The sequence below is a fragment of the Cyprinodon tularosa genome, unplaced genomic scaffold, assembly GCF_016077235.1.
Source record: "Cyprinodon tularosa strain WSP-4 unplaced genomic scaffold, ASM1607723v1 ctg81, whole genome shotgun sequence".
NCBI lineage: Eukaryota > Metazoa > Chordata > Actinopteri > Cyprinodontiformes > Cyprinodontidae > Cyprinodon > Cyprinodon tularosa.
In genome coordinates this window covers 877377-895612 of record NW_024039574.1, presented here as the reverse complement: position 1 = coordinate 895612, position 18236 = coordinate 877377, and the positions used below count along the sequence as shown (strand labels likewise).

At 36.4% G+C, this 18236-nt stretch overlaps 1 protein-coding gene across 1 annotated transcript in view; it reads right to left on the bottom strand.

Moving 5' to 3' along the window:
* Positions 1-18236, bottom strand: part of gcgrb (glucagon receptor b) — a 69179-nt gene that overhangs the window by 5351 nt on the left and 45592 nt on the right. Inside the window, exons 5-10 of the mRNA XM_038271766.1 lie at positions 17424-17512; positions 17082-17188; positions 15749-15902; positions 11229-11388; positions 4196-4256; positions 3993-4062 (exon numbers count right to left, since the gene is read on the bottom strand). Coding sequence (XP_038127694.1) covers positions 3993-4062; positions 4196-4256; positions 11229-11388; positions 15749-15902; positions 17082-17188; positions 17424-17512 — 641 coding nt within the window. The remainder of the gene's footprint in view (positions 1-3992; positions 4063-4195; positions 4257-11228; positions 11389-15748; positions 15903-17081; positions 17189-17423; positions 17513-18236) is intronic.

Sequence of the window (18236 nt, the reverse complement as noted above, 5' to 3'; positions counted from 1 at the left end):
CAAACTAAGATGAGACAGTCATTAACAAAGCAAAAGGGGTCAATTAGCAGACAGTAAAATTAATGTAAAGCTTAGATTTTTAAGAAGGCAAACTTTTTTTTATATCTCTGCCATGAAAGTTGTTAATGTGAGACCTACATATGGTGATCAAGAGAAGGAACTTTTCTGAAAACAGCTGAAAAGACTCAGAGAAAAACTACGATTAGAAAATTTTTATTGACATGAAAGAAAGAAATTATTTGGCGCTCGGGCCCCGGCAGACAACTCTGATGCTGTGAATCCACATCCGTTTGGATGACTGACCTTGGAAAAAGATTACAATTGTCTTCCCACCGGGGCTCGGACACTGGTGGTGGAATAAGCCTAAGGGTGACAGAGGTGGGTGAAAGTTCACTGGTGTAAAGGAGGGAAGCTAGGCTAGTAGGTAAATGAAGGGGATCTTCAAAAATGATTAGCTTCGGAGGAGGTGTGGTCCCGATGTTGATTGAAGCTTGATCGATCAAGCAGGTCTCCAGGTGAGGCTGAGAAGAGTCTTCCAGATTGAATTGTTGCTTAAACTTGATTAAGAAAACTCATGTTTATAGGAGCCCCAAATTTAGTAACAGATATGTCGTAGGTCAATGCTTGGGTACTTACAGGTAAAGCATCCAAATATATGAATGTGTGTATTTCAGCAGTGGAGCAGCACTAGGGATGTTTTAAGAAGACATGGGAAGAAATTGACTATTTTACTCCGAGGCTGGTCCTACTGGGTTCATGTTATGTTAAATCTGTATTGGTTCTTATCATTTACGATTAAGTTAAATAAAAATGCAGATCACAAACTGTTTTTAGAGGAGTTAGCATTATGTAAACTAAATCTTTACAAAAGCAGGTTTAAACTGTATTATCATAACATAAACATTTAAAAGTTTTGAATAATGTGAACTATCATATTAATATTTGTTGGGAATTATTTTTGAAAAGTAGGTATTTGTAAAACATTGTTAAAAGTTTGATGTAAATGCTTTACATAAAGTTTCACATTACGTCATACAGTCTTATATCCATACAGTAGCATATGGATTGTGTGATCATGTTTACACAGTAGTCCCTTCAATTGCTTAATTGCTGTTAAGAGTTTATGAATCTTAAAGGGAAGATTTAATCTCAGAAAACTAACAGGTGTCTGACATATATTTTTTTCCATAGACGGCCTTTCCACTATTTTTCCTGCATATACTGTCAGTAATGTCATGATTCAGTTTCTGCATCATAAATGGAGGGATGAGTCATTGTGTCAAATAGACATGGGTTTTGTTGTTGTAAACAGTAAACAGATTGTTTGGTAATCAAAATATACCCTTTTTAAAATGCCAACTAGACGATCCTCTAGGCAGCATATAACTTTGCTAAAACTAGTTGACATTTACCCAGTTAAATAAAATAAATAAGAATAGCCATGTAAAATAAAGTTTTGATGGTCTAGTTATTTTCCTCCAAACCAGCAGGTGAAAATGAACCTAATTTGTAATTAATGTTTGCAACATTTAAAAAAATTTATAAAAATACAATGTGAATAACATGTAGCCATTACTTGTCCTGTTTCTGGGTAATAAAATGTAAGGTAATATAAGGACCACATGTTCTTGGAGCCGTCATATATTTTGGCTGAAGGAGAGGCTGGTAAGGATTCTCCTCACCAGTTTCTCCATCTAACTCTAACTTCAGGACTAATACCTAAACCCAATATCCCTCGTTCCCAAACCTAATATTGAAGTTGACATGAAATATTCTCTTGAAACATCACTCCTGCGGTCATCTTTTCATTGTAACTGGCTACATGATAAAAGAGTAAAAAAGCGATTAAGACCAGACATTTCATCATCCTAGCTTCTACTCGCCAGCTTCTGCTCTACCGACATTGAGCTCTTGACTGTTAACTGCAGACCTTTCCATCTGCTTTGGGAGTTTACTTTTGTTAGCATCAATGCTGTGTATGTGCCTCCCAGCGCTAATACAACAGAGGTCATAAATGTTTTTTACCAGGCTATCTCTGAGCTTCAATCTGCACACACAGATGGCGTTTTCATTCTTGCTGGGGATTTTAACCAGGCAAATTTGAAGACCGTTCTCCCTCATTTTAACAAACATGTGGACTTTGCAACTAGGGGACAGAAGAATCTAGACTTGGTTTACTCTAACATGAAAGATGCATTCAGAGCAGCCCCCAACTTGGCTTCTCATGACCTTTCACAGAAGCATCCTTAAAGAGCGTTGTGACCAGCTGTCTCAGTGTGTGGTGTGGATGCTGCAGCGCCTCAGACTGGAAGAACATCAGGAGAGTGGTGAGGACAGCAGAGCGGACAATCAGGGATTCTCTTCCCTCCATTTAGGACATTTCATCCCAGCGCTGCATGTCCTTAGCCTGTAAGATCATCAGTGACCGTTCACACCCCCAACATGGACTCAGACTTAAACAACTTTTCTCCATGCTGCCCTCTGGGAAGAGGCTTCACAGCATTCGCTGCAGGACCAGAAGGTTCTAGAACAACTTTTTCCCAGCTGCCATAAGACTGTTAACTAAACTGGACTCTGCATCACACTTGCATCATTATTCTGCACTACTGTACCCATGTGGCTAAATCTTTTATAATCCTTTTAAACAGAACAAAACTCAATGCTCCACTGCATTTTTCACCAGATTCATTTTGCTCACACTAAACCTTTCCACTTTTGCAGCATTAAATTGGTTTCCTTTCTCCTACAGTTTTCGTTCAGATCACTGCTGCACTTTATAAATGGTAATGTTCATTAAGCAGGAAGCAAAGCAGTTTTGTTTTGTATACAGTGTGTATACAAAATGACAATAAAGTTTTTCTAAGTCAAAGTCCAAAATAGGACAAGTTATGATAATATATAGGGAGTATTTTAAAGATAAGCACATGGGGCACGGCTTAAGTTCACCAGTCGACCACCATGAGATGAGTGCGATGACATGTGACGTCTCTTTAGGCTGCAGCCATACAGTACGCGCTTGGAAATTTTTGACTGCTGTTACTCGCTTCACATTTTATCATTAAGGCCAGCTTCACTGCATCATCAAATAGGAGGATATTGTATCTGCTGTTTGCCTGTTTCAACATGGAGGACCTTGATTTTACTGAGTGAGTCACAGTCCTTCATTTATTATTGAAGCCAAATAACTACCCCGGCATCCTGGAGTCCATCAGATCCTCCAGGGAAGCTCACTCTTCAGGGAGCTCAGGAACAAAGCTGGATCAGGGTCACCTCCCATGGTGCTTCTGTCTGACCAGTAATCAAAACTGTTATTCTGCTTTGGGGGAGTGTCAACTAAAACACAGAGGGGGTGCAGTGGAACTTAGATAGGAGTCCTTCTAAAGGCTTAATAAAAAAGGCTATTTTTAAATTGAACAATAACCTCCAAAGAGCATTCCTAACTTCATCCTACTGATTTGATTAAAATAGCGTAGTTTTCCCTGAACTCACCCTACATCCAGATTACATTCAGTCCCTGACTGGTTGATGTGAGCCAAATCAACAGATAATGTTAGATTTTGAAATTTGGTTTGTATTAATTACAAATCACATCGTTTGCATTGCTAGAAATGCCTCCTTTATATCGTTTCATTCCTGGGGGTGCCTCTACATAAGAAAAGCATATAAATCCCTTGTTCTGGTTGCGTCATTCACATTTGGTGTGAACTGCTTTAAGAACTTGGAAAATAAAGTGACAGTTTTTAAATTAAAATCTAAATTACCGAATAGCATTGAAACAAATGTGCCAACAAAGCAGCTATGTTGAAACACTTACATTATTCAAATTTGAATATGACAGGAAAGACTTCTAACTCTAGGTAGTGTAGTGCATTTTACATAACCTCCATCAGAGATTTTCAATATTGATTTTAGTAGATGTTCTTGTTTAAGCTGGTAAAGGGGAGTAGGTACAACAAACAGAGAGACAAAGTGAGAAAAAAACAACAACCTACCAGATAAGCAAACAATATGGGAGAACGGATAATCCACCAATATCCCATGTTAATATTCCTCTCCCAGCACCTAGGTATAAACACATGAACATATTACAGTGCAGTTTGTGGTGAATCTGCAAACATTTCATCCTCTACAGAATTAATAACCATCTGTCACTGAAAGCTTAACATCAAAATATCTTCACATCACGTGTACTTACTCCTCATTCTCATAGAGATATTTCACTGTGATCCATGGCAACACAAATATGAGAGGTGCACCTATAAAACAGCAAGGTCATCTTTTTTAGCTTTTTTTTTACAGAGACATTTACCATTTAAAAATATCAGCAATCCATTATATGGAAACTTTGTAAGATCCAATTTCAATGCAAAAAATATATTTTTTTATCTTACTTAAAAACTATAACTACACTCAAGCGTCTAAAGGAGTAAATAATGATGTTCCAATTAACCAGTTAAAATATGTTACCCAATTAACATTACAATCTTTAAAATAGTAGTTCCTAAAGCACAGAAATAAAGTCATAGAACTAAATAATATCTCTGTAACACTAATGGATGCTGAACTGAAGCCTGAAAATACATATTTCTACCCAAACACCTTTGAAAGTGCAGTTTTGATGTTGGAGTGTTGTCGTAGTGTATGTTGGGTGTAAATTCCTGAATATAAATGTGGAAATATTGTTTTATTATTAAAGAGGCTATAAAATCTAAACACTAAAGAACAAAATTATTACTTTGTTAACTTTTTCGACTTGTCATTTACATACAGCATTAGTGAAATAAACATCCTAGATTGCATCAAACTCTAGCTTTGGAAGTTTTTACCAGACTAAACATAAATTGATGTCAAACCTTTGACTGCAAATACATCTCTCAGCTGACCTTGTTTACTTTCTTCTATTCTGAGGTATGCCTAATCTTTTTTATTATTATTTATTTATCTGTCTTTGTATGAGAACTTTCTAAATATTAATGAAGATAGCTTTGCTCAAGACAGCTTCTTTCATGTTTTTGTAGTTATGGAGTAAAATATCTGGTTTAGGTTTATTTGCAAAAACAACAATAAAAAAAGAATCCAAAACAAATCCAGTGTTTATCAACTTTGTACTTGAAAATTTAAGATCTTCCCATTTTTAAGAAAAACAACCAATAACAGCTAAAATAAATAATAAAGGAGAGCTTGGGCAAACCTTTCGAATTCATCATTGCGCTCCAAGTCTTGGTTGTTCCTTCAGAGGGTGGGAGACTGAACTATTAATATCCTTATACATTATAATTAATCACTTACAATTAATCAAAAGCAAAGATACTTTAAGGATTTAATTGTAAGCTTTTATCTTTAATAAATAAATAATAGTTTATTGAGTGAAGAAAAAAACCTAATATTGTTGTGGATAGACCAATCCTTAATGAATCCTAAATGGCTTTCACCCATCTGTCCCAAAGCAGTTTTAAATTGAATGGAAAAAATAAGGGTGAATAATTTGTAATCTACATTCATTAAAGTTTTTAGCCTCAGATTATCAATATACTTTTATCCTTTCCTGGTTTAGGTAATTATGTAATTACTCCATGTTTCATAGATGGCATTAAATAATCTTTTTCAATACACTCTTTTACGGATTTTAATAAGTATTTTAAGTCTTTCCAGAAAAGCTTATAAAAATTGGAAGTCAAACCATCTTGATGAGGTGATTTGCCTTCTGACATTTGTTTTACAGCAAAATCTAATTATTCTATTTGTGTTTCAGAGTCACATAATGTTTTGAATTTGAAGTTAATTCTAGGAATTTTGGGTTAAATACTTTCCAAAAAGGATATTAAAGATGTGACTAGAGTAGACTGAGTTCATAGAGAGAGCTCTCTGATTTCTCTAAATCGGATCACAATGAGACACAAAAGTTGAGAAACTCTGAGAATGATATTAGAGCTTGTTGAGAACTTTTCTAAAGCTTGAAAGAAGTGTTAATGGAGAGCTCTTCCTTTGCTCTGTCAGAGCATGAACTGAAGCTGGGATGAGAGTTACTCAGTTCATAGAGAGAGCTCTCAGATTTCTCTGAATCAGATCACAAGGAGACACAAAAGTAGAGAAAGTCTCACAATATATTTGATCTTGCTGAGAACTTTTCTGAAAACTGAAAGGAGACTAAATTGAGCTTTAGTACGTTTAGGACAAATAAACCTTAGTCTCATTTTGGTGTCACATATCTCATAGCTGTCTAGGAGAAGTAAACGAAACCTTTTGGAGATTTAATTTCAGATTTTTCCTTCCCTCTTGGTTTACTTAAACTTAGAGTTAATTAGCACATAATCAGATCGCAGATCTAATCGGTTTTGGTGTCTCTACTGCAGCGTTTGATCAGAGAGACATTTCTTCTAGACAAGTGTCTGTTTCCCTTAACAATAAATTATTTCATTAACATTTTAATAATTTGGCATTTCCTGCCTTGTAGAGAATATATGATAAAATTAATCCCAATTATATGATAAAGGCTTCTGTCAATTAACTCATCTGACAGCACGTCAAAGAAGACCAGTTATATAATAATAATGTAGCTACCCAAAGAATTTGTTAATAACAAGACAAGAGTTCATTACACTTCTTCTTCTGTGGGATTATCCAGAGTTTAGGGTCAGGAAAAAAGTTAATTATAAATAAGCTACACACTATTAATGATTAGTGAGTTAAAAAAAAAAAAAGCTGGAGAACTAATTACAGTATGAACCGTTCTAATTACTGCTTTAGTACACATGACCTTATAAAATAATGAAAATACATTTCATTTAAGGTGTAAAAGCATTAAGTAAAATAATACTGTTTGAATATAAAAATATAACAGAGTCACAGTTAACCTAATGTAATGATTTATTTCTGTTTATGAAATTCAGCTGTGGGATACTCTGTCTAAAGAAAGTAATAACATTTTCTGTCAAAAATAATGAGTACTGACTCATTGGAGGGCTGTATCCTTACATCAGTTAACATAAGTAGGTTAACTGATGTTTAGTTGCCAATGTTTCAGTAAACTGACTGAGAAAGAAGGGGTAGATTGTATAAGGCTTAGTCTCTGCCTAAATTGACTGTTGTCATTTCTCTCCTTATTGCCTTTCCTTTTACCTCTCACTCTCTGAGTATTTACCCTAGACAGTTATTAAAGGCGAACGCTAGGGGTGTGCATTGGCACAGCCCTCACGATTCGATTCGATTACGATTCACCAGGTAACGATTCGATTCAATTCGATTCTACAATGCATTGCGATGCATCAAAATCCCATTGACTTCGTAAAATCCGAAATGTGCCCAGATATCCGCTTTCCAAGCTTTTGGTGCGTGTTTAATTAGGCCTACCCGTCTTGCACATTATCGGGCATCGGGCATCAAATGCTGCTGAACTTTTAACTTTTAGCCCTTTAAATTGTTCATCTCATTGTATTTTTCAATAACGCATTTTTTGCACAAATGCCATTTTGCACTGAACCACTGCAACTTGCACACTGTCTCTTATCCTCTGCACTGTTCACACTTTGACCACTGCTGCACTTTTTGTATTTTTCTATAACTCGTGCCATTGTGAAATATCAATGCAACGTTCATAAGCTGTATGTAACGCAATTTCGTTCTGTATGCACCCTGTGCATACAAAATGACAAATAAAGAAGTCTAAGTCTAAGTCTAAGTCTATCGCGGTCATCTCCCTCCGCCTCAGCCATCTTGATTGTTGTTGGTATGCCCTCGGAAGTAATTGACACTTCACAACTTGTCCATTTGAGGCCAAAATAAACAGTGACATAATCGATTATGGCACGTTGCCGCATCGATGCTGAATCGTGCATGCCCCGCATTGCAATGCATCGCTGAATCGATTATTGTTGACACCCCTAGCGAACGCCTTTTTTTTACATTGGGTCCTTGATTTTACTTTATTACATCATGTTCTACTCACCCATATAAATTTTGTGTCTTTTGGAGCCATTCTGAAGATATTCCGTTAGGTTATATCCAAGTAACGTCTTCCTATGGGCGATTATTATGCTATGGTTACAGCAAACCTAAAGGATCTCCCTGTGGCAGCTCACTAGTAAGCTAACCTGCAAAAGGGCTTCAGGCTAAGCGGTTGTGCAGGTGGGCTCAGAGGTGTCAGAAAAACTAACATCATTCAAGTGAAAATACAGATACATGTGTAAAACAAAAAAACTGGTAAAAGTAAACATACTGACTGAACCATTTCACGATATTTAAGTAAAAAACAGGTTCTAGGTTCCTGTTTCAAAGTGGTATAACAGTGAAATATGCCACCAGATGAAACTGGCTTACTAATAAAACCAGAATACTGTATATGTTATATGAATTTTCACGGGTAAAAGTGGTTGGAAAGAAGTGATCCTTTTTTTTTTTTGAAACACAACTAAACAAAGTGGTGACCCTTTTTCCGTCTTTAACACTAAAGGCTTTTTATGTGCAGCATTTAGTTTGTCTTAAAGTTTAGACGTTACATTGATATAACAGGTGGAGCTAAGCATCTGCTGTTTGCAACCAAAGAACGCTAGAACAAGGCTGATGCTGACCAAGTTTCATCTGCTATTAACTACTTATCATAATATTAGTAACAGGATGTAGAAACAACTATAGCAAAGATTTGGATCAAATGAATGCTTGCTGTGTTCTCTAGCTCATATGCACAAACTGTTAAAACTGCAACATACATATATGTTTATTTTCATAACTCCAAAAAAAATTAAACCCTATGAATAAAACCAGAATACAACATTCGATTTCTTTATAGGGTGTTTGATGACGCCGATATGCTACTTTTATGAGTTGCATGCTATTTACCGCTTCTTGATCTCACTGTCACTCTGTTTTTTTAGCAGCTGTTAGGACACTTCAGAGTGTGTCTGATTTTTCCGGTAAGGTGCACTGCTACATTTAGATGAAGGTAAAATGTGAACGTAAGCAGACTCTCGCCTAATGCAGCTATGTAGTAAACCTGACAAGAAGTTAACAGGTTAAACAACACAGACAATTTCCACATTCAGCTAAATGATACCTGATATGTTATTAGCTGCAGGCAGATTGGATGGAAGGGACCGATAAAGGAGAAGACTTAATACATTATGCGTTTTTTCTTTTTCTTTTTTTTTTTGCAAGTACTGAAAAACATCCATACCTGTATATTTGCTCTAGGAAATGTATTTCTCTCTTTTTTTGTCAATCTCTTATTTCAACATCATGTCCCCTTAATAGGCGGGTGGCACTATTCAGCTTTTCAAACAAAACATGATTTTGTTACATTTTAACTAAGCCAGATATTCCAGACTGAGCTCCAGTAAAAAAAAAAAAAAAAAAAAAAAAAGTTGTGATCTTAATAAATAATCCAAAGTGTAGCTTCTTTGAGATCAAGAAAAAAAAAAAAAGAAAAAAATGGAGCTGAGATTAGGATAAAACCAAGCCTGTGAAAGTGTGGTTGTTATGATTATCCCCTTGTGGACTTCTACTTGACTTTCCTTTAAAGTTTTCAGTTCCACTTGGATTTATGTTATTCTGTGTTTTCTTGTTTATTAATTTCCATTTTGTGTTATATTTATGCAGTTTTGTATCTTTTGAGTTATTGTCTGTGGCCCCCTTTGTGCCGGTGTCCTTTCCCCTAGCTCCCTTCAATCACTAATATCGCCCTTTTGACTTCATTAAACCTGCAATAAGTCATCTCTGCCTCCCTCATCTCTGCATTTGGGTCTTCAACCAACCTGCACCCCCACGTTTGACAGTGGTATCGAGATAAAGATTGGTCTGCAGTACTTTTACACTTATAAACTATACTTTTAATGCCAGAACATCAAATATTCAAATACTTGCTGGAGAACATTTGAAATGGGCAGCTCTTTCAAGAGTGTTTAAATTAAATTCTGATTTTCCAATGTGAAACAGCCAAAAGTCTATTGATGCATTCAAGTTAAGAAGTATAGTAAATTAAAAGCAATTGTGCTCTTTTTTTATATGCAAAATTCACATTTTTTAAGCTTCTAAAAGTATTCAATTTCTAGTCCTTCATTGAGATCATACAAAAAGTGCTATTTCGCCTGATTCATGCATGTCTGGGTAATCCTTGTGAACTCAGCTTTCTGAGCAGCCTCCCCTCTCCAAAAAAAGTAGGAGGTTAAATGGTGATTACCTTCCCCCTTCATGAGGCACCTACTCTGACTGTGCCACATCTGCAAGTAAAAAACAAACAAAAAACAAGTTTGAACAGATATAATTCTGCTCAAACTTGAGAGAAATTGCCCTTTTTAGCTCCTTAGCTGCATGCTAGAGACTGACATTTTTTCGGGAATCCCACGGGTCACGGGATTGGGACGGTACAGGATTAAACATTAACGGGAGCAGACGGGAGCGGGAGCAAACCAATAGTAACTTCCGCTCTGAGTTTTTCACCCGCGCTCTAAAACAACAAGAATGGGAGCGGTGCAGGAGCGGGAGTCATTCTGAATGGGAGCGGGATGGGAGTGGGAGTAATTTCACCAGGAGTGGGACGGGACAGGATTTAGATTTCTACTCTGGCCCGGGATCAGGACGGGACACCATTTTTTTCTGTGGGAGTGGGACGGGACAGGAGTGAAAATCCACTCCCGTGTCAGTCTCTACTGCACGCCTAATCTGCTCAGTGACAGCAACTGTTCCTTTTGAGGGGTCTTGGACTTTGTTCAGCCTTCCTAAAGAGGAGCCTAATTACCAGAAGTGATGTGACACTGATGATGTAGCCACTTTAGGGTGAGGTCATGTATGGGCAAAGGGAGAAGCCACACCACAGTAAAAGCATGTGTCTTTTTTCTGGGTTAGAAAAATACAACCAGGAAAAAAATAATATTTCATAACAGATTAATTATACTGGGAAAGGTTATACTTCATCATATGCATATGTCTATCATCATATACATGTTTTAGGTCTTTTAGGTTACTTTGGAAGGCTTCAGAGAGCATGATATAGAAGCATTGGTTAGAGTAATGACTGATACATGATGATTATCTTATGTTATGACTCTGGGTTGTCATTTCGGGCATTCAGTTCAGTTGTTCCAGAAGATTTTATAAAACACTACTCTTTTCTTTATTCAGGCTGTTCATTGAATGAAGTTAATTTCTCTGATAAACTTTCAAGAAATAGAAAATCAAAAATTTTTCTTATTAAAATTTTCCTGTGTTACTGTTTGTGTAACTGTTTGGGTTCTGACCCCAGCCGATGGCCAAGTAAATGTGGAAGTATTTCTTTTCGCTGAAAACAGTGATGACAAGCAGGCTGTGCAGGTAGATGCCTTCCACCAGCAGCCAGTAGTTGTTGGCCATTACGCTGTACTGCATCATCACCACGGCACCTCTGCACCACATCACAGCCTAAAATAAAGCAGAATCATAAGTTATTTAGAAGCAGAGTATATCTACCGTATTAGCTATAGTCCTAAACTTTGTAGCATCATGAATAAATATTCAAAACGGCCACATAAATCAGTGACAATTTTCTCTTTCACGTTGGACAGACGTCGACTTTTCAAGTTCAGAATACATTATTTGTTAAGATGCATGTCCTCTTTCGTTTTTCAAACGCCCTATGTTGTGTTTCCCTATTGCCTGAAAAATATGCATTGCGTATAAACAGTGAATCTGCGTAGAATGTACACCCCTAATCTCTTCAGGGAAGTGGTTCTAAAAGTGGGGACACACCCTTTAGCCTTATGACCCTTTAGCCTTGCCTTTTTGGCAAGGATGTTGAGGTACTATAAGTGGTGACATCACAGGTGGTTGGTTTCGCTCTGTAGCTTCCAGTTGAATAGACTGGTAATACCCATGATACCTCAAAATTATAACACCCTTAAGAAATTTGGCATGATGAAAGACGAAGCTGAAAGGACACTCAAGGGTCTTAATCACATTGCTTAGGCTTCAGAGCTCATTCGGTGTGTGTCTCAAGCTGCAGGAGGGAGAAAAAAGGGGGCTGTGGAGCCTGACTATCCGGGCTTGCCGATGATCTGCTCTACCTTAGGAAACGCGGAGACTGATATTACGTCACAGGTTGCAGGTAGAAGTAGCTATCTGGACACTCAATGGTTGTAAAATCTGACACCGGTTCATGTGTTTGGGGCGAGGCGGGTTGGCAATGCTACCTTTTGTAGCTGCTGTTCACCAATGCCAATAGTGAGAGAGTCTATCTGCTGTCGGGAGGCTGACCTGGATCACATACTGTGCAGTGAGTTGTGCATTACCAATGTTCTGACCTTTAGATCTCTGTGGATCTAAGAGATGGAGGTTGCCACGCTGCCACTGAAGGACCTCTGAGAGGAAACATTGGAGCAACCGGTAAACTTATTTCAAATATAAATAGGATGGTGAGGGAGACGAGTCCTGGGTATCCGGCGGGTGTCCATATAAAACTTACACCTCTGGGTAGAAAAAAACCCAGTATTATTTAACAGGTGGGTATATATGAACAAAATGGGGGTATCATAGAGTTACAGCATGAATTAAACTTATTTATATTTTCTAATTGATTAACTGTTCATCTTAAAAAAAATGTATTGATTCAAGAATATCCAGATAACAGTATTTTTTAAGCAACGTGGCAAACCTTCTTACATTGGCCAATTAACAGTTGATAATGTTTGAGCACAGCACGCACTGGATGTGACTAGGATGTGTCAAGACTAGGTTTTTTTATTTAAGTTTACATTATTATGTGTAAATTAAGTTATTTCTGTTCATAGTTTCATTTCCACATTAAGCAACAAACAAATTCAAAGCAGGTGACCTTTATCCTGTTGTTGGTATTTTGTTGTTTTGGTTACATAATGCTCAGATTTTATGTTGGTTGATTCCAAACAAACCAAACAAAAAAAAGCTAATCAAACAAAAGGCATTTAAGACCAAAGGAAGAAAAACCGTGGTTTCTTCTTTTAAACATGAGGAAAGAACTTAAGAAAAAGAGAAGGGTTAATGAACAGATCGTTGTTGATTTGCAACCCTAATTGATGTGATATGTACAGACATATAATCAATACCTAATCGGCCTCTTATTTGGCCACAAGCACTCTTGGATGGCTGCAGAATTTTAAAACATGGAGCAGGTAGAAATGATTACTATGAGGTGCCCCCAGGGACATAAATCAGAATTAACTTGCATATACACATATTAAATTACACTCTTCCATATAATATACTGAAAACCTCACACAAACACTAGTAAAAAGCTCTCACATAAACTAGTGAAAACATTTACCTCTTATATAATCTACTCAAAAGCTCTCATACAAAGTAGTAAGAACTGTTCATATAAACTGGTGAAAAGCTTTACCTTTCATACACACTACTAGAAAGCTTTCATATACACTATTAAAAAGCTCTCATATACACTACTAGAATGCTCTCATATACACTACTAGAACACTCTCATATACACTACTAGAACGCTCTCATATACACTATTAGAAAGCTCTCATATACACTACAAGAAAGCTCTCATATACACTGCTAGAATGCTCTCATATACACTATTAGAACGCTCTCATATACACTATTAGAAAGCTCTCATATACACTATTAGAACGCTCTCATATACACTATTAGAAAGCTCTCATATACACTACAAGAAAGCTCTCATATACACTACTAGAACGCTCTCATATACACTACTAGAACACTCTCATATACACTACTAGAACGCTCTCATATACACTATTAGAAAGCTCTCATATACACTACAAGAAAGCTCTCATATACACTGCTAGAATGCTCTCATATACACTATTAGAACGCTCTCATATACACTATTAGAAAGCTCTCATATACACTATTAGAACGCTCTCATATACACTATTAGAAAGCTCTCATATACACTATTAGAACGCTCTCATATACACTATTAGAAAGCTCTCATATACACTACTAGAACGCTCTCATATACACTACTAGAAAGCTCTCATACACACTACTAGAACGCTCTCATATACACTACTAGAAAGCTCTCAAACACACTATTAGAAAGCTAAAATATATGGTCCCCCTCCTTTAATTTAGGCAAACATTGCTCAAATATCACCGAATCCAGATTGTTTGTTGTTGATGAAGAGAGGAATAAACACAGTTTAAGATTTGCAGCTAAATTAATTTGTTTCCATATTATGGAACTGCTATCAGGCACTTCCCATCATCTTATATCAGTAATAAAAAATTATAAATACAAATTTGGTATTTGGTGACTTGACTTTTATTTCTGTCAGGCTGAAGTGAAAAAACTTGGAAAGAGACTGATTCTCTTGGCGTTTAAAATAACAACACAAAACAGCATAAGAAAACCGCATTTATTTTTTTTATTTTACAATTTTGTAAACAACAGCGGCTGATTAAACTAAATGTCTCAACCTTGTATAATTTTACGACTTTTTTTTTAACCAAGAAATGATCCGAAAGGCCTGGGAAATGATCAGATCCGCTTATCTGGCTGCAATGCGGGGCGCGCTCCCGACACAGGTGGAACAGATTTTCACATGGGAACAGAATTTCGCACAACACCGGAAAAGGATCTCTGTTGAAGCAAAAACATAAAAAATAAAGTCGAGTAATGCCCATGCTTCTGTGAGTTGTTTAGCGGATAGCTGAGCATGAATCAATAATTTTATTTGATACAATTTTGGCCGGAGATAGCACAAAATGTACGGAGCTAGCCAGAATGACCTCCGTTTAAAACAACTTCCGGTGTAATGACGGTCCTTCCTGTTTCACTGAAACACCTCCTGTTTCAACTGAAATCCGCTAATAGCTTTTCAGTAGTATGTATGAAAGCTTTCTAGTAGTGTATATGAGAGCGTTCTAGTAGTGTGTATGAGAGCGTTCTAGTTGTGTATATGAGAGCGTTCTAGTAGTGTGTATGAGAGCTTTCTACTAGCGTGTATGAGAGCGTTCTAGTAGTGTATATGAGAGCTTTCTAATAGTGTATATGAGAGCGTTCTAATAGTGTATATGAGGGCTTTCTAATAGTGTATATGAGAGCGTTCTAATAGTGTATATGAGAGCTTTCTAATAGTGTATATGAGAGCGTTCTAATAGTGTATATGAGAGCGTTCTAGCAGTATATATGAGAGCTTTCTTGTAGTGTATATGAGAGCTTTCTAATAGTGTATATGAGAGCGTTCTAGTAGTGTATATGACAGCGTTCTAGTAGTGTATATGAGAGCGTTCTAGTAGTGTATATGAGAGCTTTTTAATAGTGTATATGAAAGCTTTCTAGTAGTGTGTATGAAAGGTAAAGCTTTTCACCAGTTTATATGAACAGTTCTCACTACTTTGTATGAGAGCTTTTGAGTAGATTATATAAGAGGTAAATATTTTCACTAGTTTATGTGAGAGCTTTTTACTAGTGTTTGTGTGAGGTTTTCAGTATATTATATGGAAGAGTGTAATTTAATATGTGTATATGCAAGTTAATTCTGATTTATGTCCCTGGGGGCACCTCATAGATCACCATCATAAGGTCGGTATAATAAGGTAAAATAGGAAATTTCAAGTGCAGTGGATCATTAACACAGGATTTAAATACCGACATACTGCGAACTGGAGGCTTTTCACTGTCAAAATTAATCCATGTTTTTCATCAAGGTGTCAAAACAAATAGGCATTATTTGACAAATACTAAATAAAATGGGGATCTAAAGACAATACAAAAATGTAACAGTTTATGAGCTTTATGCAGTGTAGATGTTCTTACTGGTATGTTGACCCAGGCCTGTGTATCAGCATCGCTGCCCCTTGGGTTAAGCGTGAGAATCAGGAGAGCATCTTTGACCAGAATGGAAGCAGCTCTCAGGATGAACGAAGCAAACAAGTTCATGTGGATATTGTTCCTCATGCAGTGAAGCTTCCTAATGAAGAGTTTGTAGTGTTATATTCTGTATATGGATGTTTTCATTTGTCACATTTCAATTAGAGTTTCTTGTCAGTCTCCTTCCTTCAAACCTTGCCTGTCATTCTTTTAGTCATCTTTTTTTTTTTTTTTTTGGTATTTCTGGGCTACTCTAAAACTGTTCCCTCCTTGGCAATTTTCTGCTTTTGGATGTTTACAATGTAATACTTAACAAAGATAATCTTAACAAATAAAAAAAAATATCTCTTTTAAAATAAAGATTTACTTTAATTAGGGGACATAACTGTGTAGTTCAGTTTTACGTGTATTTTTCACTTTCCACACCTAGGTTTGATTACCTTTAAGATTTATCTTATATTTACCAAAAACATATTAATGGGTTCTAAAGATTGTTGAAAAATATTCTGTGCACAGGGGAAACACATTTTTGGGAAATAGTTTGTTAAATATGGACATTTCATATCACTGCAGAATAATAGAAGACAGATAGTTGAACATAAAGTGTGGTGCTGCTTTGCTCTCTCAAGACCCGAGGATGTTACTATTGTTGATATAAGGTTGAATTGTGTTCTGTAGCAGAACATATGTGGTATCAGTGTTTGAACTCTAGCTCAGGCACGATTCATTTTATTGGCAGGACAAAGGTACAGAGCCCACCAGCAAGTCCACTACTATATGGCTCATGAGAAAATCAAAGCTTTTAAATGGTGTTTTCCTAAAAGTGATATTGGCTTAAAAATCCTTAATTAAGTAATCTGATAAGAGAGGGCTAAACGACTTTGCTAGCTGTCACAAATACTTGTCAGTAGCTAGTGCTGGCAGACATGGGATGACATGACCACATCTTATTTGTAAAAGACATTTACATTTTTGCATAAACCACCAAGTTGGCTTAGGAAGCTATTCTATCTTGGATAAATGTTCTTTTTCACTCATTATCAAAAGATTCTGTGAATTTTGGGAAAATTACTCTTTGCTAATGCTCTCTCTTGCATTTTTATATCGTCATCATTTTCAATGCCCAGATTATGTCAATATTTCTTTAATAAAATGTTTTTTTTATTTCCCCAGCTTTTTTACCTGGATACTCTATTTCCAGTTTCTGGTTTTAGATATTGATTTTCTCTCTTCACTTCATCCCTCTGCCTATCTCTTTATGTTCTATCAATAATGTTACCTGAAGCTGATGAGGATCCCCAGGGCCAGGAGCAGGGCTCCAAGTGAAAGTGAATAGCCCACTGTGTACACGATACGCAGCTTGCTGAGAATGCGACCATACTGGTTCTGCAAACACGAATGAAAGACAAAGAACGTTACGTCTATAGTGTTCATTCTCACCAGACACGAAAACATAGTTTGGTGCAAACTGTAGAAAAAGGTGCTGTATGAACAGATGAGAAGATTTCATATGCTGTCAGAAAATGATTTCAGAAAGTCAAAGAGTTCCCTGAGCATCTATGCAAGAAAGAAGCTATGACCATCTTAATAACTACAGTAAATGTCCACAGATTTCACACACCTCACCAGAATCGTCCTCACATTCAGTGGTGTTCTTTTGTCCCCATTTACCGTCTTCATGGCAGATCCTGTAGACCAGACCCCGCTGAACTGTTTACAAAGATAAATGATACATCAAACGAGGGCGGGATTTATTCCAAACTCTGAACAATTTAGACAGAAATAAAGAAAATAACTAAATAGTTCAGCAATACAAGAAAATATCTCTGAATTGTGTGGGAACGTATCTAGGAGAACTCCATATTGTGTTCAGCTGCTGAAATAGCAAAATACTATTTTATTTTCTCATTAATAGAATCATCAGTAATAACAAGGAGCTTTTTCAAACATTTCAGATTGCTCAGAAGAAGGTGAAATAGCGGCACAAACTTAGCCTTTAAATAGCCAGTATGCTGTGCCTTTGTACAGAGCTTTAAAAAAAAAAAAAAAAAAACGTCAATATTTTCTCTGTGGTGTCACCATTTCTCTTTGTAACCTCACACAGAAAATGTAACACAAGAATGGCTTCTTCTCCTACTTAAAAATATGGGACTCAAAAACAGATAACTCTAATATTCAACAAGCCCCTTTATATCCAGCACAACTAATTTTTGATCAGACTAATTTCAACAGATTTAATCACTTTTATAAGCTCGCTTTGCTATTTCTATATGATTCTATATAAAAACACTAATAAAGACGGGAAGGATTTATCAAATATATCTATTATTAGGTCTCATACTACAAAACATATATGATCTGTGGGATATAAAATGATTCTCGACAGATAGAGCTGAAATGTTTTACCCTTAGGATCAGATTGAAGATCTTTATA